Genomic DNA, 26,536 nt, shown 5'->3' on the forward strand with positions numbered 1-26,536 from the left:
CTTGTATTTTTCATGGAAACATGAACATTCACCTCTTGTCATCAGGCTGGTGAGAGAAGAGCAGCAGGAAGAGGAAACAGTGAGTAGTGGGCAGCTGCTGGTAACCTCACCTGGAAACTTTCACTGATGTTGTTGGGAGTGTTGGGATGAAGCTGTGACATGTGGTGCTTCAACTTCTTGAATCTGATGAGTCAAAACTTCTTTTTGAAATGTCCTTTTGCCCCAGGCAAAGTGGAACCTGCCCTCTAGGTATGCAGCCTCATTTTTAGACTTTGTAGAAATGGAAACTTTTACCATTTTGAGTATTTTGTCACTGGAGAGAGGTGTGTGTCACACCCCCAGCTCTAGGGTTTTATTTCTGGCAGAGTGTTCTTGTAATAAACCAGACCCAGACAAGGTGCACACTGTGCCTTTTGTTGTCATCGCAGTATTTATATGTGAAGTACAAGAACATGAACCAATTTATAGTAATAAAGTGTACATCTCCTCAACCCTTGGGCCTTGTGGTGTGGAAGTCATTGCCCTGCTGTAATGCAGGGCCTAGCCAGGGCCCCCAGAGACCTGTGTCATTAAGTTGGGTTGGGTTTATTAATGAACTCTGCCCCTCCAGCTGCAGAACCAGTTAGAAGTTGATAACTCCACAGATAACTTCTGGATTGCATTTCAGGGGTAGAGCTGTGCCCCCCTCCAGTGTGGGGGCTGCCACATGGCTACAACTGCAGCTGACTGACAACTTGATTATGGTGGTAGTAAAAACACTTCCTGCAATTCCAAACCATTTCTCCTTAACTTTAAATGAATTCTAAAAGGAAACATTTTAACTATAGAGCAACATCCTCATCTCTGCAAGCTCAGCTTCTGCTGCCATCCTAAGTGAAAAAAACCAAACCAACCCCACATCCCCCAAAACCATATTAAAATCTTGATTTAGGAGGTAAGGCAGAATGGCTGCTATGCCAGTGGGTGTCAGACAGTACAGTGACAGCCTGGAGCTTGGCAGAGGGCAAGAGTGCTGCAGGAGCAGCCTCATTGTGCCCCCCCAGACTGAACCCCAGCTCTGAGACACACAGATAGGGGGTACACACCTTAAGGAGTGCTGGGACAGGAGAACTGAGCTTCATTTTTCACATGTTGAGCAGCTTCAGAATCAAACAGCTGATTTTGGTCTTTATTCTAACAAATGATACAACCAAAAATTACTATTAGTGAAGATAAATTAAAAAACATGGACCAGACAATTAGTAAAATGCAAAAAGTGACATTGTTTCCATGATAATGACAAATTTTAAGGAAAATAAAAGTGAAACTGCAGCATTACAGGAGATTTGTTAATGCAGATTAAATAATGCAGTTATCCTTGCATGAATTACAATCAAGAACAAATACATTAAAAAAAAACCAGACAGTTGCTCTGAATACCAACTGAACAAGGTGGGTTTCCAGCACAAATATATTCAGAGGTGTTTTTTGTAAGAAATCGTTTCAATACACAAATACAGAATTGCAGTAAAGTGAGTTCAGTGACTGGAACAGCAGCTCCTTGGGAGGAAAAAGAAAACACATTCCCTTTGCCCAAATTAAAGCAACATTTTGGAAGACCAGTAAAACAGTTTGGTTAAGAAACAAACCCATGGAATTCTCTTGCAACAACTTCTTGTTTCAGTTTACCAAAATGAATGGCTGTCTTTTAATACTTATTCATAAAAAGACCTCACAACCATCAGAAAAAAAAACCAAAACCACCACAAACCCCACCTGGTGAGATCAGAAAGGCTCAAGGCCCAGGTGAGCAGAAGGCATCTCCCATGGCCCTGGTGCACACATCTCTCCTCCACGTGTCACCCACACCCTGCTGTCACCCCAAAGACCCCAGGGTGTCACTGTGCACCCTGACTGATGCCCTGTGCAGCCCCTGTGCCCCCCAACCCTCTGCTGCAAGGCCTCCAGCTGCCCGGATACCCTTACATTCCAGGGGCTCTTGTTGCCATGTGCACAAGGCAAAGAACTTAAAGCCAAGATGCTTTCTGCTGTGCTGCAGGACATGGGACAACCTCTGTCCCTTCAGCAGGGACCAAACCTTCCCTTGGTACAACCTCTGTCCCTCCACAGGGGACCAAACCTTCCCTGAACCACCAACAGGGTCTGAAGGAAACGGGGGGAAACAAAAGAACAAGTTACATTCTGCTAGATCAATCCTGCTAGAAAAAAGTGAGTACCCAAAAGGGGCCAGGAGCTGGCAGGTGGCCCAGGACAGCAGTGCCCACAGCACAGCTGGGGACAGCAGCTGCCTGGACACTGTGTCCCCCACCCACAGCTCTGCCCAAGCTGCTGTGCAGACTCACCCACGAGGGACAAACACACACCTGGTGTCAGTGCAACACAAAACCTGGCAAGCAAAATAAATGACAGTGGCCAAAGCATTGCCACGGGTGTGGACACCCCCCGAGGCTGCTACCCTTGTGGGACAGGAGGCCCCCAGGTGGGCTCAGCAGGGTTCCTGTGGGTCCTGCCCCAAACCTCCCCGGGGGGTTGGTTTCCAAACACCTCCGTAGGAATGTCTGAGACACCAAACGTCAGCAGGGGGGGAAGGAAACGTACCGAGGAGCAGCTCACCCAGTCCCAGCTGTGGAGCTGGGGAGGAAAACCCAGGGGAGTCAGAGCAGTCAGCTCCAGGAGGAGGGGGAAAGCAGCAGCAGGAGTGGCCACGACCACCATGGAAAAAGATGAGGGGCACCCACAGCTGTGTCCTCTCTGCTCTGCTGCCAGCAGATCAGAGCAAAACCTGCCGGCAGCAACCTGCTAAAGTTTCTGCAAATCTCCAAATGTATCAAAGCTGGGAGCTGTGTCATCAGGAAGGTTAAAACACCCAGAAGATCTGCAGCCTGAGTCCATGGCAAGCACAGGAAACATCTCCACAAAGCAGGGGCCCACCAGCACACCTCTGCCACCAGCAGAGGAGAAGGGGCTGCTCCAGGAGCAGACAGAGCCTCTGCTCTCCTGGCAGGATATACAAAAAACTTAGTCCTTTTTCCTTTTTTTTTTTTTTTAAAGTCTAGAACCCAGTGCCTAACCCACATGGCTCCAGCAGCTACTCCTGCCCTTCCTGCTTCTGTGTGGGTCATCTGGAATAACCAAAAGCACAAAGTAAAACAAGAAACATGGTTCTTTCCCTGGGACACCCAGCAGCAGCACTGCTCACACTTCCCTCAAGCAGAAACATTCCTCTGCATTTGCTGAAATTTCCAAACTTGGTGGTCCAGAGGGCACCTGCCCTCCCACCCAGCACAGGAGCCCCCCCAGCAGCACTGCACAAACCCTTCACCCTGGGGAGGAAGGGCTGAGATCTCCCCCTGCCCCCACCCCTGGCAGGGAGCCCTGTCCCTAAGGACAGTCCCCTGGTGTGACACACCTGGGGCTCAGCTGGTGTCTCAGATGGGAAACACTGCAGGAATTCAGCAGCACTCAGAACATGCTCTGTCCTTCCTACTGCGTGTTCAACATCTGCTACAGACAGAGTCCCTGAAAAGCCATTACAGTTCCACCCTTCCTTTGCCTTGTTCCCCTGGAGGTTTATTTTCAGGTTGAATTAATAACTCCAGTGTTATCCACCCCAGCCTGCAGAGTGAGCATCACTCAGGGGGCAGCCCTGCAGACTTATGGTGGTGCCAGGTGGGGCTCACCCTCACCTCAGTGCCTCTGCTTTGGCCTGGTGCTGATTCCAGGCCCAGGGGGGACACTTGGGCTCCCCCAGAGCAGCCTCTCTGGGGGGGACATGGGCAGATTCCAGATGCTGGGAAAGAACATCTGCTTCCCAACCTCCAGGCTCACTTCTGTCAAGGTGCCTGACCAGTCAAGCTGTTATTGCCTGGTGCCAAACCATCTCCCTTCCTCACCTGGGTGGTTAGTTAGGTTGGTTACTACCTCCACTAAGCACATTGATGGTACTCTTTATAGTATTATAAAGTTTGATAGTTAACTCTATGCATTTCCAGAAAAAAAGTTTTAACTACAGTGCACAAAGAATATAATTTTGAAAATATTTACATTTTTGTACAATTACACCACAGCACTTGAATCTAAATTTCTTAATACAAACAAATAGCACCATTAGCCTTTTTCCACAAATTCTTCCTAACAAACCAAAAAGCTGGATTCGTGTCAAATTAGGAGACTGGAACCACTTGGAATGAGGATAAACTCAAGAAGCTAAAGGACTGAGCCACCTACCTGTTCAAAGAGGAAGGAAACTTATCTGGAAACATCCTCAGCATTTGCAAATAAAACCTTCCAGTGCCAGCTCTATTCAATGTGCACTACAATTAAACTAACTTCAAGGGATACTTTTCCTTACATGAAGATTCATTGCCTGAGCTTCCTGCTCTAGGAACTCTGCATCCTGTGCTGAAGACAAACACAAAGACACCCCCATCAGTACTCGACCATTATGGAGCAAGTCTCCTAAGTGAAGGTGACAAAAGAAGCAGAAAGTGACAACTTCTAGCTGAAGAACCTCTGAGCATGCTAACCCCCACAGCATGACTGACACAGCAGGGGCTTCCAATGACAAGGAGTTGAGCAGAGAGCTGAAGAAAGGAAGCTGAACAAAGAGCTGGGTGAAGAACTGAGTGTGTCAGAGACAGACAGCACCACTAGGGTGCTAGAGGAGGTACCTGATTCCCTGCAGAGCCAATCCTACTTCTGATGTGTATTGCAGGATGAGAATGCAGAAGTTTAATGGTTACCTTTTGGTTCATACATCTACAGAAAACACATTCCTTCTAATATACGTTCAACTAACATTCAAATTACTGAGCTATACATAATGATACATAGTTTACAATTCATGAAAACAAAGCTTGAAAGAATATAATATGGTCATCTTAAGTAGGGCGGGGTGCTTTATAGGGCTAATATCCAGCTAAGACATCTCAACTTTTATGCTAATGGTCCAAGAGTGCTTTTTGTATCACCAAGAAATGTAAAAAATTTAAAAACAAAGGATAGTCCTCACAGCTGTTAAGTATTCTCAGGGTCACCGAGGTGCCAGACTACCACTTGCAGCACTGGATGTATAAAAGTGTGAAGGACACATCAGGGGACTTGCTGTAAATCAGGAACTAGCCTAGATGCCCGTTAGAGTGAGTATCAGTACATCAGTCATTTGATGCATGTTCCCTTTTCTTCTGTGTGATTAAGTTTATCCCTTCCTGTATGACCCAGGGTTCTACCTCTCCCCGTGGGCTCTGTGCATCCCTTTGCTTTCCCTGCTGGTGCTGTTATTCCCCATGAGCCTTCCAGCTGAGTTAGAGGTCAGGAAAACGGCTGGGATCCTCCTTGTAGTCATCAGGAATAGTGAAGATGGAGTCATCAAACTCATCGTAACGGAACTCCTGGAAAGTCACAGTGGCTGTGATGGTGGGGAACACAGGAATATCTGCAGAGGAAGCAGAGTGGCACAGTGAAGAGCCAGGACACCCAGGGTTGCCATGCACTGCAGCCCCCACTGAAGGTTTGGAACTTGAGACTTGCTACAGATGTAGAAGATTGTTTGGAACTCTGCACAGTGGGGACTCAAAGCTCTTACAAAAGGAGGTGGTTTAAATGAAGTTATTTCACAATATACTCAGACACCCTGAGCACAGAGACACCACCCAGCTCAGCCCACCACTGAAGATCTAACAATGTGAATTCAGTGGGTTTCCTTTCCTGATGTAACCCAAGGTGCTGAGAACTTACAGATCCATCTGTTCAAACAGAGGACATGGACCTGAAGGTGACACAAAAGAAAATAACCTTGTCACACGTAGGCTTCAGCTGAGCAATTCCTGATGGGAAGACAAAGCTTTGCTTTCAATTCTAACCCTTTTCCAACCTGCATTGAGGCTGAATGCTGAAGAGTTATCCAAACAAAACTGGCTTGCCCAGGAGCTAAGCCAAAACTCAGTCCTCAGTAAACAGAGCTGTGCAAATAAAACAGGGGTAGAATATAGTCTGTTCAGAATTGTTGGGTTTACCCAGCTCAGGGGTACACAAGCAATCCTGTAACACTCAGGAAGGTACAAACACTTTCTGACAGTTCATGCTGTGATAACATCTACTATGAATAAATTGCTTTATACATTTCCATTTGCTAGAAGTGTAATAGTTTTCTGTTTATCTGTAAGTGAAAAATGTATTGCTGGTAATTCTTGAGGAAAAATAAATAAAATGCTACAAAAGAGGTAACTGGTGACTGAGACCATGCTTTGAATCAAGGGTAACCCAGCAGATCCACAGCACCCTTCCAGCAAGACCCCAGCAGCAGGGAAACAAATCATAGGGCTCTCTTCCTGACTGGGACTACATTCACCTTGCAGCTGTTCTCCTGAAGCCTACAGCAACACATCCCAACCCAAGAGCTTTTTGCAAAAGCCAACCAAAGGTATTTTGGAAATGTAAAGCCCCAAGATTTGCTGTAGTCACCTTACCTAACTTCACAGGGAAGCCTGGTGGAAGCTTCATTTGAACAAATTCTCTAAGTTTGTTAAAGTGCTTGAAGGGTGCAATTACTTCTAAAACATTCAACAACCTGGAAAGGAAAACAGAGCTCATGACAAGTTCTGGCTCCACAGGCCTTTTTCCTCTAGAAAAGATACAAATGAGCCAAAGAGCAAGGTGACAATGAGTTGAAAAATGACATCATGCTTATTATTGTCTCCTCCAGCATCCTCATGTCTGATCCACACCACATTACCACAGGTGTACAAACAAAGACCAGGATACTCATTTCTTGCACCCGTTTTACACAAGAGACTGAAGTATCACACCCTCTTCTGCACCCAAACAAGGAACCCAACTTGGGTGTGTGTCTGTTTAGAGGATATAACTTTGTGCTACAACTTGTTATGGGCAAAAGATGTTTTTATAACTCTAGAATCAGGCACATCAGTATTGTGCCAAGTAAACCTGGTCAAGCCTCTGGTCTTATCAAGGCAGAGAAGCAGCTGGCTCTTCAATGCACTGAGCTCTGTAATTTTAAGAGTTGACTTCCTTAACAGCACAGCTTCACTCACAGGTTTCAAACTGCCCCAGTCCCACACCTGAAGATCAGAAGAATCCTGCAGTCTGTAAACACATTAGCACAGTCCCTACACATCCATAACACCTGGCAATAACTCTGACTTACGACTCAATTCCTAAGGGAAATTCCTGGCTCATAGCTATCGTGGCTTTGAAGGTTTTCTTGCTTTCTTTGCAGACCAGTTCTCTGCCCAGATGAGGAGCTCTGCAAGGGGAAGGGAGAAAGACCAAGTCAGCTTTGTTGTCAGGGAAACTGGTTTTAAAGAAAGGAAAAAAGACTCAGGTTTGAAAACATCAGTAAAGTATCCCTCCAAAAAAGTAAATACTTTAAAGGTAAAACCTGTGCATAAGTAAAGATGAGTCAGTAACCAGTTCAGAATCTGATGAGTTCTGCTCAACTGGGAGTCAAACACATTCAGGGAAGTGACTTGAGACAAGTCTCCAGTAACTCCTCAAGAACATTAGATTAATAAATGCTACAGAAAGACATGACAACTGCCCAGAAACACATACAGCTGACTTCAGATATTAGTTAAAATAGTCTGTATGCCAACAAAGTAACAAGTTGAACTGGAATAAGGTGGATTTGCTTTCAGCCTGAAATATGAAACAGAGAAGCACTAAAGTTAATCTCATATCACTAGAATGTAATGCTGGAAAACACAGGACAGAAAATTCTGTTAGAGGAGAAGAGATAGGTTAAGAAATATGACAAAAAATATTTTCCTCTTTTGCTTTACATTAGCCAGAAACTTATATTTCCCATTTAATCCTTTCAGTTTATCAGATTACTAAACAAAGTGAAATCTTACATACATACATATTTCTGTCCTAACAGCAATGGCTGTTCAAGCATAACCTATTTATTCTGCTTGAATATTCTTTCTGCCTCAAATACATGCCATTATTTTATTTTCAAACTAATTGAAACAAGAAAGACAAAACAGATCCACGTGCCTTTTTGGTAAGCCTGCACTGTGATACCATCCTATTCCCTACACATTTTTGTACACTGCCACTGCTACCACAGTCTTATCAAATCAAACTTTTACTTTAAACATGATGGCTTGGATAGTTCATTACTGTTGTAAATGAATTGCAGCAGTGAATTGGCCAGAAAAATCTTTCTTGAAAAAAGAAAAGCCAGCTTGGATGTGAATATTTTCAAAATGTTTAAGTTTCAAGCCATGGCTATGAGGCAGACACCCATCCAGTATTTCTATCACCAGCTGATGCACTAACACTGTTTCCACATGCAGGTCTCAGCTTCCCTGCTGGAGAGTATTAAACATCAAACCCAACCTTCCTCTACCCCAGAAAACAAAAGCCACCCACAAACTGCAGAACACACACAAAAAAAACCCCCAAAACCTAGAGCCACAACCCCAATCTGACAACCTAAAGGAGGGTGTGGAAGTGCATGTCACCAGCCAGAGCCACTTACTTTCCATTCTCAGCAGAGATGTACTCCTCCCAGGTGATGGTGTTGGGTGAGGGGGGGGTGAGCGACTGCCTCCTGACAGGCTGTGAAGATAAAACACCTCTGAGCTCTCATCCTCACCTTGTACTCTCTGAGAACGTTGCCATGCAAAAGACACAACTCTACAGTTCTGCCAGGAACAGCAATATTGTCCCCAGTTTGTAGCTGACACTTCCCTGGGCTGCCCCATCTCCTGCTCTCCACTGAGGTATCTGGCCTCACCCTGTCTCACACAGAGCCTGGCTGGTCCCACACACCAGCTCATCAGCTCGTTCCACAGGCTGAATGACAACTGACAGAACACAAGCTAATACCCAAATAAATTAATCATTTTCCCCAGGCTGTATGTGTGTTCCCAGAGGAGGGCTGGCTCACTCTGAATAGCTCTTGATTTCATGGTGATAATGACAGGCTTAGTCCATGGTAATGAAGCTGAAGGAAAGCACCATTCAGAAGGAAAGCAGAAAGGCATTCTAAATAATAAACATTTGCTCTAAACAAAGTTAAAGTGATTTTCCACAGCCAAACCCATCATCTTTGACTAAGAGACAAATTAAGACTGATACATCCATTACAATTACAGAAATTCCTCAATGAGTGTACTAATGAGGCTAATTCACTAACATAGCACCATGATTATCCTTGTAAGCCATATTTCTTATTTTAAAGTCAAGGCAATAAAAATAAGAGTGAAGAATGGCTTGAGAATACCTCAAAGTTTTGTTCCATTAAGCTGCCACCTTTACTCAGGCTCTCCATGATAGCTTTATTTCGAAGAATATCCTCCTCACTGAGATGTTCTCTTCTTTTCCTTGACTCCAATACAAGCCCATTAACCAAGTAGAAATCTGCCAAAAAGTTTCCTACTCTTTCCTGCAGAAAAGGAAGTGGAAATTAATGACTCACAGAAGATAAAATAAAAACCTTTAAATTCTGCTCCATCCAAATAACTGCACGTTAGTGCAACCAGGTAACTTCAGGGCTGAAATGCTGTCATTTACACAACCAACCAACAACCACATCAGCAATCAGTGAATAATCCCAGTAAGGTCTGTACCACACAGACCCAAAGTCTCCACCAGGAACAGTTATTTCATATCAGTGGAAACTCTGGGACAGAGGAGGCTGTTTAATAGCTGAGGAGTGTCCACGTGTTCTGCCAGCTTACTGTTTTGTCCTCTCGGAAGAGCCATCCCGTTTGGGCACGTGTGAAGGTGATTGATTTGGTTGATAATGTTGCTGAGTAAATATCACTGCTCATTAAAATGTCAACCTCTTCCTCTGTTTCCACCTCAGATTCCTAGAAGAAAAATTACCACATACTGAGCAGAGCTCCACGATGACTTCTTCTAAAAAAAATATATACATAATTTATAAAATAATTAATAAACCTTTTCCTTTGGATCTTTTCCCAGAACTAGCACTTCCTGAATTTTCAAACTGTCTCACAGAAGCTCTGGCCAAATGGTTACCAAACAGTTTAATTTTAAATCTTAATGCAAATAAAGCATCCAAGTGTCAGATAATCCACACCCTTTCCAGAGGCACAGATCCATATGTTGAAGTGCTTGGTGGATAAAGCCCTCGTTACAAACTTGTCATGTTTCAAATGTTAAAGCCAATATCACAAACAGCAGCAGGAAAGCCTGAAAACCCACCAGAGGACACCTAAATTAAGCACCCTGGGAAGATTAAAAGTAGCATGTGTCATAATTGGAAATATGTTTGTAATAGGAAAAGGTTTTCCCAAAAGATTCCCATTCTGGCTCTCCCCACAGGTACAAGTCTGTATTCTAAAGGACTGGTTTTATAACAACTTTATACCACCTTTACAGATTAAATTGTAACAACTGAACAAAAAATCCACTGCTTTGGAGCTTGTTTGGCTCTTCTGGAAAGGCATTTGGTTGAATGAATTAAGACAGAGTGCTGATGTGAAGTGAAAGCTGGGGGTAATTTCACAGCCTTCATTCAGAGCTCTTTACCTCATGATGTATTCGCTGGTAAACTTTTTGTTCATTGTCTAAAACTACAAAAGATTCGGAGGGAGCGGCGTCACCGTTAAAAATGAAGCTCAAATCCCCTCGTTGGCACTTCATGTCTGTAAAGTCTATGAGAGTTGTGTCCAGCCTGTGGAGACATAGCAGTGCTTCAGAAGAAGGGACCCACAGACACCCACATAAATATGCCAGCAATTCAGCTCACGTGCAGAAGCATTTTTATTTTTCTTATTTCCTTATTTCCAAGCCAAGAGGCCAAGGCCCAGGTCCTTACAGAGCACACACGAAGCCTGGATGCAGAAATCACAAATACCTAGCACATTTCACACTAACATCTCTGCCATTACAAGGGCATTCCAAGCTATTCTGACAGCATCCCACAGCCACTGATTTGGCCAGCATTACTAGGACATGACCCAAATTATCAAAACGACTATGAAACAGACTGATTCTTTTTTTTTTTTTTTTATTTGACTTATTTTAGTTGCTATTTCTATTTTTTCCTCCCTCACCAACACAAAAGAAATGCTTCTGCTGACCTGAATAACAAGAAGATGGTGCCAAGGACAAAGATCTCCCTGGCAATTCATGCCTGCTATTGACAGAATATTTATTTTATCTTGCTTTAACAAAGATGGTTGAAGGCCCTGAATTCAGCAATCACTGCAGCTCTAGGAGTGCCTGTTTAATAATCATCACATATTGGCCTCTGATTTCAAGAAAGAATCTGTAGCTATTTCCACTCAGTGCCAGCCTGAGAACTCCCAGTCTCGTACAGGCAGAACACACAGAAATGAGAAGGGAAAAAAAAAAAATGGTCTCAGACACAAATTTAACCCACAAAGTCATTTAACACACCTGACCTAACAGCTTTAATAGAACAAATTTTCTACAGTTTGGATCTTCTGAATTGTATTCTTGACTGTTTTAAACTTTGGAATCTAAAATAAAAACCAGACCAGCAATTTGAATCCAAACCCCCAAAGTAAACTTGTTAAGGAGCTGAGCTTGGAAAGCCTCCTGGAAGTACCTGGAGAGTTTGTGACTCTGCCACAGGAAGCATTTTAAAAAGAGAAACTACACCTCTTTTTTACTGCATGGACTGAAGCAGCAACATTGCTCCACAGAAGACTGAAAGCTCATTTATTTGAAATCACATTAAAAATACCAAATTTCTATTTTTCAATTAATCACTGTCATGCCTGGCAGATGAAGCCTTACACAGCCTAACTGCTTCTGCTTTGTATTTTAAGTGACTCAGGAACTGCAGTTAAATTCAGACCAACAGAGGAAAAAACAACAGTCTGGAGTGAAAACCACTCTTGCCTCTTAAAACAGCAATGTACAAACCCAGGGCTGTTTCCCAAACTTCTGGAGACTCCTCAGGGAATTCTTTCAGACCCCCCTGGAATCCAGAGCTTCCACTAACACACAGATACTTCTGACTCAGATAACACAGACAAACACCAGCTCTTACCTGATATTTATACCTTGTTTGTGTATTTTACATGCATCAGAAGGCAGAATTCGGGAAAGTAAAGGCACTGAAGGCAGGGAGAGAGAAGACAATTAGGGCACTGATGTTCCTCCACAAAGCATTTCTATTAAAACTATAAATCAGGCTGAGTCTTGATGTGTTTAACACCAACACAGCCTACCCATTTTTCATCATGCTCCCACTACAAACACAACCAACACCAGGGTTATTCCATTCATTACCTGCAAATCTGATGTAATTGTACAAACTGCTTTCAGCACCAGCACACAGTTTAACATATCCCCAGCCACAGCTAAATAATTTATAAGTTCTAACAACTAGTAACTAATGATTTGGATTGTTCTTCTGCAGCTAAGAGGAGGGGGAAATTTAGAAAGCATGACACGATCACGTGAAGTGAGGCTGGGGCTTGAAGAACCTGCCACTCAGTTGCACTTCACTGAATGTCACCATTCAGGCTGGAATCCAGGAAACCAAATGCCCCAAGTCCAGTTACTCAACTAAACTGTCCAAACCACTGCTCCACAGGGACACCAACTGACCACACAAACAGGTTAATATTTTACTCTTCTAATAATCAATCTCTTAGAGTAAACAACAGCTTCCCCCACACACCCACATTGTGTCACTAGATTACAAAACAGAACTGACATCCAAAAATCAGTATGCAAGAATAATTCAGAAAAAAGCTGCCCATCCATCCTGTCTTTAAAACTGAGGTCTTGAGAATGGGACTGTGAAATCTCCAACATGCAAACCAGAAAAGAATTTAAGCTTGAGATGGCAAGAGTGCTACAGACTATGAGTATACTGTCTCCCTATGGAAGGAATATACAATTGCTTACCCCAACTTTGAAAATCCCAGTGAAGCTCTAGATAGAAGTCACCTAGCTGAGATGGAAAGGAGAATACATTAACAAGCTTTTTAATCTAAATGACAACTGTCAAATTTGCTGAAAGAAAGAGAGATGTGTTTTCCAAAGAAAACTTCCTCTGTTAGTATTTGAACTTACACTGAATTTAAACACTTCTGAAGCTTTAAGCAGAGTACAATCAGTAACAATAAAATTACACAAGTCATTTGAACTACCCATTTTTAATTAATTTTTAAAGTAAAAATTTACACAACTATTAAGCCACGAATTATAAAAGATTTACTGTAAATATGTGTTTGAAAGAAAGCAAAACAAACTATGGAGCTCTTTGCTTGCTTTGACTGATCACATCCAACCCCATGGAACTCTCTGTTCTGGCTATAAACTAATGAGTCAGGTTTCAGATCAGAGTATTCCCATACACAAATCTCCATTTGCCTTCTGGAAATAAATCCAAGTCATCCTATAAAAATTCCTCTCCCTCCACAAACACATGCCAGCCAACTCCTTTCAACTGGATGCAAAGCAAGAAGCAAAGGAAGGGGTGACTTGATTAAAATTAGCAGATGTTGGTAACCCAGTGAGGGAGCCACACGCTTCCACTCCACACAAGAAGAAAAATACCCAACTCTAGGTCAGTTCTTGCAGCAGCAGGAACACAGAACTGCAGGGCTGTGCCTGCTTTCTGCTTGCTCTCACACAACAACTGAAAGCTTTTCACTTCTAGGCAGGCAGCAAGCTGTTTTTTCTCTTGGATCAATGAAAACAGCAGCACGCTGGCAGTGCCTATCCACACTGGTACAGTTCAGCTCAACTTTAATTTTAATTAAACTTTAGTTTAATTAAGATAACTAGCTGGTTTTCTACAAACCCATTCACATTTTACCACTTGACTAGGCAGGAGAAGCTCATTCCACCTAAAGGGAAAGAAACACCTGCCTCTTATAACCACAGTTTTAGCACAGCAGCAGCAGTCTGAAACAGAAGAAACTGTCCTTTTCTTGTTGGTTTCCCTAAACTGAGGAATGTTTCACTGTGCTCAAGAAGAATTGGCTGCTGCATGTAGATGAAGAATTAAACCAAAAATCTTTCATTAATAAGCAAGAAAAGAAAGTGTCGTTCATGACTGGCAACTCTGAAAACCCTGTGAATTATTCACAAAAAAACCCCAAAAAAGATGCTTAAGGAAGCCTTAAAAGTTCAATAAAATAAACAGATTTAAAATACACTCTTTAAATTATAAATTGCAAAGACACCCAGCAGGCCTGCCTTACATAAGCCTCCCATTTGAATTTCTACAATTTGAGAAGTATTATCTTAAAAATCTGCTACTAGGAGCAAAAGAGATTTGTAAAAGCAAGTAAAAAACTTCTGTGCAGCTTCCCAGAGCATCCATACTAAGAGCATAAGCCACTGCTTTCCATCATTTCCCTTCTGCCACACAACTGCCTTTAACTTACCTCTTTCAGGGCTTTTAATAATCGAGGTCTCTTTTCTTCAACACTTTCCCTGGACTGCTGTTTCAGCTTCCTTAGGAGTGCTGTAACTAAACAGAAATTAACTATGAGGTAAATCTGTTCTCTTTGGTGGTTCATTGTGTGGTTGTGTCAGTTTTTGACATGTAAAAAAACCAAACAAAAAACAAAATCCAAATGTAACATTTCATCAGACTTTGGAGAAACTCATTTTAAGGTACAGCAACTGCACACCACTCTGATCACAACAGGAAGAAAAGCCTCAGTAATTGTTTATAATATAAAGGACACAGTCATGTCCAGAGGTCTTTTAACACCTGTACTAGTGAAGCTGTGGGTACATGTGTATTACTGAACAGGAGCCTGCAGACTGCATCACATCTGCTCCCACTGAGAAAATCCTGCAGCAGTGAGGAGCTGACATGCAGAATGTTGTTAGGAGATGACAAACTGGTGCATTAATATATTAAAATATAGTTAGCTTTCTATTATGGGACACAGAACACCAAACAGTATTAACATCCACTAGTCAGCAGCTGTAGAATCATTTTCCCTTTACTACTTCCCATCTGAAATGAATCAGTCTGCCCACTGGCCTGAGATGCAACATAAAGCAATACCCACTGCCAACTCAGATATCAAATCTGCCTGTGACCACACAAGGCAGCAGTGCCAATAAGGTGACCCCAAACACCTAATACTCAGTCTGTCCTTGTAACTCCAATCTTACACACAGAATGCTAGCTCAGAGCTTTTACAGCCACTTTCAGCAACATCTTAGCTCTGCTTAGCATCATGTAAGGACATGGACACCTGCAGAGCTTGTCATATCATAGTGACATATACACAGTTCAGCTGAGTACTAAGGTAAACTCTTCAGAGAAATAAAAAAATAGGAGCATCATCAAAAAACCTAGCTTGAAAAGCTTTTCCCTGTACTGAATTAAGTCCCTGTTCTGATTAACTTGGGAAGAAGAGTTTCTTACTCATTTGTCTGTCTCCATAGCTGATGGCTTCTGCAAGAGGGCTCCATCCCTGAGCATTTTTCACCTTTACTGGAGCATTATGGGCTAAAAGCAAGTGGGCACATTCTGTAACAAAAGAGTAACAATTATTTCCTGTAAACAGCAAAGACTTAGTACTAGCATTCATAATAAGGGAAACAACAACAAAGCAATAGCATTTATTCGATATATTGCAGTTTCTCAAAATACATACCTGTGTTCTGACTCAAACCATACAAAAAGCAAGAAAACATTTCTGTACATACTTGGAGCACTTCCCTGTTAAACACTAGCACTGAAAAGGTAACTGGTGATCAACCACCAGCTCCACAGCCATGGAGGAGATGGCCCTTCTGCTTCTCATAGAGCTGTCCTGGCAGTGCACACACACACAGCTACCTAACAACTAGTTTTAAAACAATACATCAGTTTTCTCTCTGCTGCATGATGTAACAAGACACACTTCATGGTCTTCCAGACATGGAACTGGGCATGGCTTCCCCCTCTATCTCAGCCCCCTTCACCCTAAAGTCAGTGATGAAGTGATTTGGTACAAACAAGCATGGAGACATGGGCTGGAGACAAGTCCTGAGGACATGGTGTGTCCAGGAGGCAGAGGGGAAGCTCTAGCACTAACACATCCCCATGTGCTGCAAAGTCCTGTGGTAAGACAGCACCTAAAGTGGACAGACAAGCACACTCTGACCTTGGAAAGCCTGAGCACGTGTGCAGAACCACCTGCACAATGAGTAATAGGTATGATGGGGCTAACAAGGTGGATACCTGGAGCCTGATAACAGAGCACAGCCCTCCTGTCCCGTGCTGCACCACCAGAGGCACGCCAGCAATGTGCTCCACTTCTCACCAACAGCCCCTGCAGGTACACCCTGCCCACACAGCCAGGGCAGCATCCCAGGAAAGCCTGGACATTTCCCACAGAGCTACAGCTCAACTGGCACTGCCAGGGGACAAGGTGATGGTGGAATGAAAAACAGTCCTTAAAACTAAAGAGAGAAGAAAGCTTTCAGTGTTCCCAAGTTCTGAACAGGCTGTCACCACTGGAAACAGTTCTCCTCTTCCTAACTACAGGAAGTTTCCTCACACCTCTCATTAAAATCAACCTGACCCATCTGCACGTGACAGCAGCACCAAGCCAGAGCTGTGGCCTGAAGAGCTGTCTCACGATGAACAAGATGGGCAGGAGTGGCTGACAGAGGAACTTCCTGGATTACTCCTGGCACAGGTGTTGCAGGAAACCCTACGAGTCACTCCAGATGCAACACTCCTGAGTCACTGGCATGCAGAGCACTTGGAAAGGAAGGGACACATCACTGGTGAATAAACTGTTTTCCCTTGTAAATAAACAAAAGCCCCGACTTGTCAGCAAACAGGGAGAAGTATTTTTATGGTTGTTTAAATATAGTGCCTAGCAGAGTAACAACACGACAGTGAGCAGGCACACCAGCTTGCACTGCCCAGCCAGGCTACACCTCCAGTTAAACAAACAGGATGCAAACTCACCCTGCCCTCCAAAACACAAATTGCTGCAACACTGCCATATGCCATGTGGCCAGCAAGAAAAGCAGTGGAGGGACAAAATGCCTCTCCTCACTGTACTAGGCAGGAGGGTAACTCATGTTCAAGGAATCTCTCACACTCTGAATACACTGCTTGTTATCCTGGAACTGAAGCATAACATAACCAAAGTTTAAAGGAGACACAGAATAAATATTCACCTGTACTGAATTAAAGTTGATAAACACTTTTCTATGAGTTCTATTAGAAGTAGCATCTTTATCAGAATTGTTTGTATTCATGTGTTACGATATTGTTGTAGCTGTATGGGAGGTGAAAAACGCCTTATTTAAGGCTGAGAAACTAAAGAAAGACTTCTGCCTTCCTTCCCTTCTGTTGTATCAAGCCTTTAGTCCAGGACCCCACTGCAAAACAGCAGTTCTGACAAAGCATCATTTTGCTCCAGTCAAAAAAAACCTCCTATCTGTGACTTCTAGGAGTCAGGTGCTTGTAAAAAATATTTGCCTCACTTCTGTCTCAAAAAGTTATTGCATTACTTTTTATTTTCTTCCCTTTTTCCATTTATTTAAAAAATATGACAGGGTACACCAATACTGGCAGACTGCAGCAGGCTCTACTGCTGCCAACTCTTTCCCTTCTTCCTTCAAAATTACTTCCCACTCTAACTCCCAATTATCTCACATCACTTCACAGGTGACATTACCAAAACATCCCAAGACAATTTATTGCATTCCCTGCATTCCCCTCTCCCAAAGCTGCCAGGTGCCTGGGTCACAGCAGCTCTCTCATGGAACATGCCATGGCCCAGGCAACAGACTGCCAGAGCTGAGAGAAACCAAGCCAGGTTGGTGCCAGTAATGGAAAAGAATTCCACTGTCACAGAGACTGAACTTATCATACTTGTTTCTTCCCAGTCTTGAAACACATCAACTTCTGTGCTTTCTACCTGAAGCAGAAATTTAAATCCTGTGCCTTGAAATTCTGCTGTGAAGACATCCTGGACATAGACATCCTGGAAGGGCAGCTGAGAAGATGAGAGGCAGGGTGGATGAAGAGGCTGCACAGCCCTGTGCCCCACATGGGGCAGTCTGGACACAGAGGGCACCTGAGTCAACTGAAGGAGCATCCAAAAGCAGCTGAGCAATTACATTTCCACCCACAGTCGTTTTGTTCCACAGGATGTTATTCTGATTCACTTCAATGGGAAAAAATCTAAATGGGGTTGTTCAACACCTCTAGTGAGGAGATCAGCAACACAGACACACTAACAACCAGCACAGTGTTGACAAAGAGGAAGGGGATCATCACACAAGCAGAAGTTAATGACCCTTCTGTGCCCTGAATTAAGTGCACATTAAACCAGAGATATGCCTGGATTAAGTCTCCTCCCTACACACTGAGCAGCTCTCTCCCCTGCAGCTGCCTGGACACCAAAGGGGAAGTAGGTGTGCATGTGCCTGCTTCCTCTGCTTGGAGTTGTTTCTCAATCTTCTATAGCATTCTGAATTTCCCAATTCTGTTCTAACTCTGCAAAAAGAGAAGAGCTGGGTCCACCCACTACTCTTGATCTATGGTCATGAAGAGTCCAACTGCTTCAGCTCCTTTCCATCCCACCCCACTCACTCCCTAGCTCCCTGGTTTGGGCCTAAAGAACAGCTGTAATTTCTTCAGCTTTTCTCTTCCAAAAGAGGCATCCTCCTTCCAAAAAACCCTCATCTTTGAATTTGCTTGAAACACAAGATCCTGTTCAGGAAAACTGAAAAAAAGAAAATTATTGTTGCCTCTTGGCCCTAAGTCTCTGGGAGAATTTAGGGGCTAATAAAACTGATGGGTTTACTTACCTTTATGTCCCAGCATCACAGCAAGATGCAAAGGAGTGTTTCCTAAAACAAAAAATAGAAATATGTTAGATTCATGTAATTTCTTCAGGTGTTGGTACATGTAACTCAGACATGAGTTAACAAACTTCAGTTGCATGACCTAACCACGATACCAGAGCAGTTACCCTTTTCTAAGCAAGCCCTTGGATTATAGTTGTTAAAATAAATATATATCTGAGAGACACATTTCATGGACCAAAGGAGCTTGTTTTATCTTGAAACTCACTCCAGCCAAAGAGGTACAATTGTATCTTCAAGAAAGAGATAACCCAAACTTCTATGCTTATCCTGCTCTGAGAAGTCTGGTGTTTTACAAAGAATGACATATCTAGGTTAAAAGCTACTTGAAGATATGATACTTATTAAAATTTTAAGAGCCCATTTTATTAATTTTTCAGAGATATAGTACAAAATTTTTACAAATACAATGTTGCACTGATTGCAAAGGAACTGTAACTTCATTACAAAACCAGCCTTTTAGTTATTGAGTGCCCTGTTTCCAAAGAAAGCTTCCCAGGTCATCAGCAGATGTTACAAACAACACCCTGCTTTCCTGGCTCTGCACATGACATTTGGACTTCTGCTCTTAAATATGCACTGCAAGGTACAGACAGTTGTATTTCTGGATTAATGCTGCTACCAGAATTCTGATGCATTTTATTTATGTAGCTGAAGGACATCAAACTCTTCCATTTAACTGTATCACTCTTTAGCTGTTTAAACATTTTCTAAGTGGAGTTTACAGAACAAATCCTGGAAAAAAACAGATTTATTTTGCAATTTTAACAAATGATTAAACTTTAGGGTTATTTTACAAGCTCGTGCTAGGGATGAGTACTTGCTACCTGGAAAGGGTGACATGCTGTACCCCTAAAGGATGACATTCAAACCAGGGACAGGCTGCTGCAGAAAGTACTTGCCAGCAGATTACAGTATCGTGACATCTCTGATGGAGAGATGCAGAGGCAGAGCTGCTCTGTGGTTTGGGAATGAGCTCCTCAGCATGTACTACAAATGATTCTTGTGGGCCACTAGCAGCAGCACAGGCAGCTACATCCTAGTTCATTATGCAGACTCTAAGCTAACCTCAAATTTTCTATTAATAGACCTGGTAACATCTGTGAGCCAACACACAGTTCAGAACACTGGATGCAGCCATTCTTTGATAAGTGACTGAACTAACAACCTCGGTGAGGAGCAACCCTGAGAGTGAGCCAAACCACCTACTCAGAAAATACAAATCATGCAAGCCAGGGGTAAACATTTTCCTCACCTTATCAAGCACTTCAGTGGGATATACATATATATATGTATATATACAAATAGCTCTACACTGTTTTTTCTTACATTAATAAACAATAAAATTTAAAAAACCCAAACCAAACGAACAACAAACACCCCACTCTTCAAATGGTGAATAAACCAGAGCCAGACAGCTCCAGCAGCTATGACACTTGGCTTTAAAGGCAAGAAACAACAAAATGAAAGCTAACCAGGGCCCTGACAGCTTTCCTGAAAACTTTGTTAGATTTCATTCAGCAGATAAGCAGAAGTGGAGCTGTGCCATAGCACACACCATTTCAAAACTCTGGACAAGGTTCTGAGCAATCTGATGTAACTCCAGTCTTGGAGATCTCTGCTTCAAGCAGGAGCTTGGACCAGGCCATCTCCAGAGAGCTGTTCCAGCACGGATTTTTATTTAGCTCAATAATTGCCTTCATACCAAAAAGTATGCAAAATTCAAGAATAAGGTAGGAAACTTGGGTACAGCAGGCAATGGAGAGAGGAAGAGGAGCATTCAGAGACACTGAAATAACCAATAAAGCACAGAAACTAGAATAAATCAGCCCCACATGAAAAGAACAGAAAGCTGTTGTTTATGAGGAAGCTGAGAAGAGGTAACATCCTGCTTGCTGGTCTTTAGCCAGCAAGTTCCTGAGGAGGAAGTGTCTAAGGTTTAACAGCCATGGGGAAATAAAACAAGAGGTTTGGTGCTGTACCAAAGGGACAGGAGCCACACTAACAGGAAGCCAGGAGAGCACTGCAGTAACCCCCTGTACCTGTTTACTCCACCAAAATCTTACTGCCTACTTCACCACAGTGCCTCCCTGACACCCTCCTCAGAGGAAAACAGAGGCACAACAGGAGCTCTGGCACATCCAAACACCAGCCCTGGCACAGCATTCTGCACAGTTCCACCACTAAACACCAGACTTCAGAGCAGATAAGCTGGGGAGGCTTTGATGCTCTCTGGGACAAACAAAATGAGTTCTCTGTCAGTAGCAAATGTGACTCTGACTTATCAAAAGAAGCCACCCAAACCGTGTAAGGCTGCAGGAATGCTGTGAACCCAAGGCCAGCAGCTGCTGAAACACAGCCACACTATCACACTCCTGCTAGCATGCAGGCAGGAGGCCCAGACTGATCAATTAATTAGTACCAGTGTGCACAGGACTCAAAGGGAACTGCTCCATGGAATACAACCACACTGCAACCTCAAGGTCCACCAGTCCTAAAATACAGACATAGCTGCTTCACCATGGCCATTCCAGCTGTGGCTTCTCTACAACACCTACTATCACAGCTTGCAGAATAATTCTAGGTAAAAGTCTTCTGATGAAAACAAAAAAACCCAACTAAATTGTGAACTTGAACACAAATCAGTTTTTCCTAGCCAGGTGTTTCTGCCAGGGTGGGAGAGGGCAGTTCCACTTCAAGTTTCTTCACAGAAAGAGTGGTTAAGCATTGGAACAGGCTGCCCAGGGAGGTGGTGGAGGCACCATCCAAGGAGGTGTTCAGAAGGCAGGCAGATGAGATGCTACAGTGCATAGTTTAGTGGTTAGGGGTTATAGGGTGGATGGCTGGACTTGATCTTAGAGGTCTTTTCTTTCCAACATTGATGATTCTGTGATTCTTTCAGTTTTCATAGCTTGAAGTTTTGAATGGACCACAGTACAAGCCACAACCATATGCCTTAGACTCCATGAAAACAAGTAGCTTTACTTGAGACCACTGCTGGAGAGAGAGAAGGATGCAAACACACAACTCTGTCGTTTACCTAGGTAGCAGAGAGGCAATAAAAAGGGCACTGTAAATAACTCAGTGGCTGACGTGTAGTTGTGATGACTTCTGTGCTACTTAATCATAATGATAAGGTGTTTGATAGGATCATTTCTAGACACCAACTAGAACATGAGCAGGCACATACTTCAGTGCCTGCAATCAAATTAATTCTCTTTTGGCAACAGCTTGATTCACTGTGGAAACAAACCTCACGTTTCCCTTCCATCTGAAGACAACTTCATCACCATCCACAGCTCTGGGAAATGAGCACACACACACAGTTCCCTCCCCAAGTCCTGGACCTACAGGACCTTATTCCAAGGAAGAAGGGACACAGCAGTGCCTCAACTCCTGCAGGGACACAGCCAGGGCACACAAGCAACCACTGTTTGCACAAACCCACAGATTAAACACAGCACTTGCCCACACGTGTGTGTGTGTGCGTGTGTGTGTGTGTGTGTGTATTTCTGTGTGTGTTTGTGCAGCTTTTCACCTTTCATTAGGCAGCTGGCACACCTACCAGAAGCCCAGTCTCTTTTCCAAGAGGACTTGGCTGTTCCAGAATTCAAGGTGTTTTCAGGCTGAATATATTTAAACTCTTCAGTGCACATTACAGTAACACTACAAGTAATCTACCAGGCATATATAAAAGCTTTTCCCAAGAAACTGACAGGTTTTGGAGTAATTATCCTGGCCTTCTGACAGGCAATGCTTGTTGAGGTGAACTGAGGGAGTGATGCAGGTTGCACTCAACTTAGACACTGCCAGCATTTGTTTCATCAGGAGGCCAGGAGTTCAACATTCCACAGCACTTGCTGCCCTTAGCCACACATTAAAATGGGATGGAATTATAAACAATAACTCTTACTACAGGTTTTTTCTCCCCTCTGTTACTTCCTTGTCACACACTAGGATTCTGCTGGCTTATTTCTGAGAATAGTTGTATACTGAAGTTATCTACCCCAAATAACTGACAATTCAAACATGTAAACAAGTGACAGATGGATTCAGGCAGAAAGAAAACAACAAGGAAATATTAGTCAGACCTGTGGAATGCCAAGACACCAAGGGTTTTGGTGTTGTTTTTTTTTAAATTTAATGGCAAAAGCAAGGCTTACAGCAACAACTTGGGGGAAGATAATGAGACGAATTCCCCAAGCCTTCCTACTGCAAATGGCACTGAGGAAGCAGAAAGACATTCATTAGATATATATATACACATTAAAAACAGGATGGTACCACTGTTAGTGATGCACACTGAATCTGACAGTGCAGCAAAGATGGACCTGGAGGAGCCTTCACAGCAAAGATACAGAGCTTAGGGTGATGAGCTACTGGATGGGGAACTGGAGGAGGTGCAGGGGAGAAGTCAGCACAGCAGAAGGAATATCCTGAGTGAGAAAATTTCCTCCAGTCTGTTGCTTTCATTCTACCAGTGCTGCAACGTTTGGAATGAAGATGACAGGATAAATATATCTGTAGCTATATTTGCAGCAACATTCTTAGAAAAATGTTATGACAGTTGCAAGAAATACTCCTCCCTGTCTTGATTGAGAAAACTGTGTATTACTCCTCATTCACCAGCCTGTTTCCTATCGGGGACATGGCTCTCCATTTCCATGACACTGTTCCTCCCTTGCACCAATCCCAAAGATCACCTAAACGTTCCTTTTTATTTCATGTAACACAATAACCTAAAACAAAGGCAACGTTTATGTCTTAACCAGAAAAGCAAGGTAACTGTACCCTTTAATCACAACTTCTCCAGATACCACACAGGGTGTAACTTGGCATTCCCCAGCAGAAATGTATCGCATTACTCCTGAAATAGGTGGGAAATGTAGAGATGAAAACTAACCGTGAAACTTTGTCTGACTCGACAGGCTGAGTATTTTTTCAACAACATAACGCGTGCCCCAAATTAAATATTATTTTAAGATGCCCTAGCGAGATCTTAAACATTTATGTGTTACAGAGTGGCACCAGGATCACGTTTCTGTCTCTGCCAGTTCGATATGCAAAGCAAGCAAACAAGACCTTGGCTTTTTCAACCCCCAAAACTAAAGCATTAAAAAAAAAAAGTTTTGTTTTGTTTTCTTTAGCCTAGGGGGGGAAAAAAAAATCAAAGGGAGTTTCCCCAACAGCCAAAGCAACGCTCCTGAGCGCGCCCATCATATCTGACAGCAAACAGGTGGCACTTGACTTTAGAAGAATTTTTTTTTTTTTTTAATGAAATTGGGTTTTCTGGCCACGAGAAACACCCTGTAAGAGGAAGCTGTCCCAGCACTGCTTTGCTTCAGAAGCCGGTACCGGGCTCACTCCTGTTACCCAAACCCCGGCGTGGGCCGCGCTGCCCCCAGAGCCCCCGGGAGAGACCCCAGCCGCCTCAGCACTGAGGGGAGCCCTGGGGCCGCGCAGAAGAGGGGGAAGCGGCTGCGGCGGAGCCCGGGGAGCTCCCGCAGCTCTGCTGGGGCTGTGAAAAGGCCGCCACTCCTCCCCCCCCCCCCGCCCCGGGCCCACCCCGCCGGCCCCGGCCGCTCACCGTGACTGTCCTTCTGGCTGATGCCCTGGGTGCGGATGAGGGCCGAGAGCCGCCTCACGTCCCCCTTGAAGACGCACTCGTGGACGGGGAAGTGCGCCGGGCACTTGTCGGGCTCTGCGGGCGGGCCCGTCCCGCCGGCCGCCGGCCCCCCCTTCAGCGGCAGCCGGTGGTGGTTGCTGAAGATGCGGTGGCCGCCGGCCCGCCCGCCCTTGCCGCTGCTCCCGCGCCCCCCGGTGAAGATGCCCCCGGGCGCGGCGGCCGCCTCCTCCTCGCCGGGCGCCAGGAGGTCCCCGTCCTCCTTGCTGGGCTTGTGGTCCCTGCGCAGCGAGCGCAGCTTCTCTCCGGTCATCGCCAGCGGCGGGGGCCCCTCCGGGAAATCTCGCCGCAGCCGGAGGTTCGATCCGCTCAGAGCCGCGGCTCCATCCCCCGCTCGAAGCGCCCGCAGCCCCCGCCGCCCCGAGGAGCCGCCTGCCCGCCCGCGGGGCCCCGCTCAACGGCCCCGCACCGCCGCCATCTTGGCCGCCTGCTCCCGCGAGACGGGCGGCGCGAGGCGAGACTACCCCGCACACCGCGAGACTGGGCCGGGGGCGCCAGGGAGCGCCGAGGGGAAAGGCGGGAGGGAGGGACCGGCACCGGGACCGGACCGGCACACCGACCCGACCCCGCCCCGCTCCGCCCCGCGGGACGGCCCCCAACCCGCCCCGGGAAACGGTCCTTCAGAGACGGGTACGGACCCCCCAGGGAACGGCCCCCACCGACCGGGGAAGGGCCCCTCATAGGACCACACAATGTCAGGGGCTGGATCCAGAAATGATCGAATCGCTTCAAAAGGGAAAGGGAAGTGCCGGAGAGGGTCCAGCGGAGGGCTAGAGAGAGGATCGGGGGATTGGAGCATCTCTCTGATGAGAACTGGGGCTCTTGAGCCTGGAGAAGGCTGAGGGGAGATGGTGTTGATGTCTGCAAGTATCTACAGGGTGGGTAAGGAGCATGGAGCCTGACTCTTCCCCGCAGTTCCCAGAGACAGGACGAGGGGCGATGGGCACAAGCTGGAACACAGAGGTTCCATTATAAACAGGAAACACTTCCCTGAGCCGCGGGTGCCAAGGCACGGGCACAGGCTGCCCAGGGAGGCTGTGGAGTTCCCGTCTCACCGCTGCATGGATGCACTCCTGTGGGATGTGCTCTGGGTGATCCCGCTGTATCGGGAGAGCTGAGCAGATCATCCCTGGAGGCCTCTTCCAACTCTCGTCATTCTGAGATTCTGTGAATCCGACCCAGGATCACCAGGGCAGGCCAGAGGAACACATCCAGGTGGGGCTGGAAAGCCTCCAGAGGAGACTCCATCACCTCCCTGGGCAGGCTGGGACAGGGCTCCCTCACCCTCACAGTAAATCCAGGGAACAACCTTCAAGTTGTCAGCAAGATCAGATCAGCTGTGGTGACAGAGCTGCCTGTCTGGGTGACCACTGTCTTTACCCAGTCTGCATCCCCTTTACTCAATACTAAGGGATCAGAAGAACTCTGTGTGGAGAGGGAACACGATTTCTGTGCCTGCTTCTCTTCAGAGTGACAGCACAGCTGCTTCCCCTACAGATACTATAATGCTAACAGGGAATTTTTAATCATTCTAGGGGGGGAAAAAAAAAAAAAAGTCACCTTTGCTTTGCCCTCGAGATTTTTCTGTTTTTTCTTAGAGGAAAGTAAAACCCAGTGATAACAGAATTGGTGCTGCCTCCTGTCCCTGCCCCAGAAGCCCTTTGCTGCAGTACCGTATCCAGCCTGGTGGAGATGTTCAGGCTCAGGTTTTAGGTGGTGTTGGAAGCTTCACGTTGCATTTTTAATTACTGGGGCCCAGCTAAGAGGAAGCAGAGGCGTGAGGTCACTGCTTACCAGCTCATTGTGGAGTCCTTTATTCAACCCAGGAAGATAATGAACGCATTACTAATGAGAACTGCTCCGTGAGGGCTGGCGTGCAGGTCAGTCCAGGTGACCTCCCGAAATGCCTAATTATTACACACCTAGGAGTTCTTCAGGATGTTTGGGGTCTTTTTATACCATCTAACAACAGTAGTTTGTCTTATTTATGTTCTCCATCTTCTAAAGTGCCCTAAATTGCCCTCCTCC

General features: G+C 44.9%; 1 protein-coding gene across 1 annotated transcript; it reads right to left on the reverse strand.

Moving 5' to 3' along the window:
• Positions 1 to 1,147: 1,147 nt before the first annotated feature.
• Positions 1,148 to 24,881, reverse strand: ANKRD13C (ankyrin repeat domain 13C). Its single transcript, XM_030455443.1, has 13 exons — positions 24,413 to 24,881; positions 18,769 to 18,810; positions 15,374 to 15,478; positions 14,373 to 14,458; positions 12,883 to 12,928; positions 12,017 to 12,083; positions 10,525 to 10,669; positions 9,708 to 9,839; positions 9,251 to 9,412; positions 8,504 to 8,583; positions 7,166 to 7,264; positions 6,468 to 6,568; positions 1,148 to 5,434 (listed from the first exon to the last, which is right to left on the reverse strand). The coding sequence occupies exons 1-13, from the start codon at positions 24,759 to 24,761 to the stop codon at positions 5,304 to 5,306; spliced, it is 1,545 nt and encodes a 514-aa protein (XP_030311303.1). The 5' UTR covers positions 24,762 to 24,881; the 3' UTR covers positions 1,148 to 5,303.
• Between the last annotated feature and the right edge of the window lie 1,655 nt (positions 24,882 to 26,536).

Source organism: Calypte anna, chromosome 8, assembly GCF_003957555.1.
Source record: "Calypte anna isolate BGI_N300 chromosome 8, bCalAnn1_v1.p, whole genome shotgun sequence".
Classification (NCBI taxonomy): domain Eukaryota; kingdom Metazoa; phylum Chordata; class Aves; order Apodiformes; family Trochilidae; genus Calypte; species Calypte anna.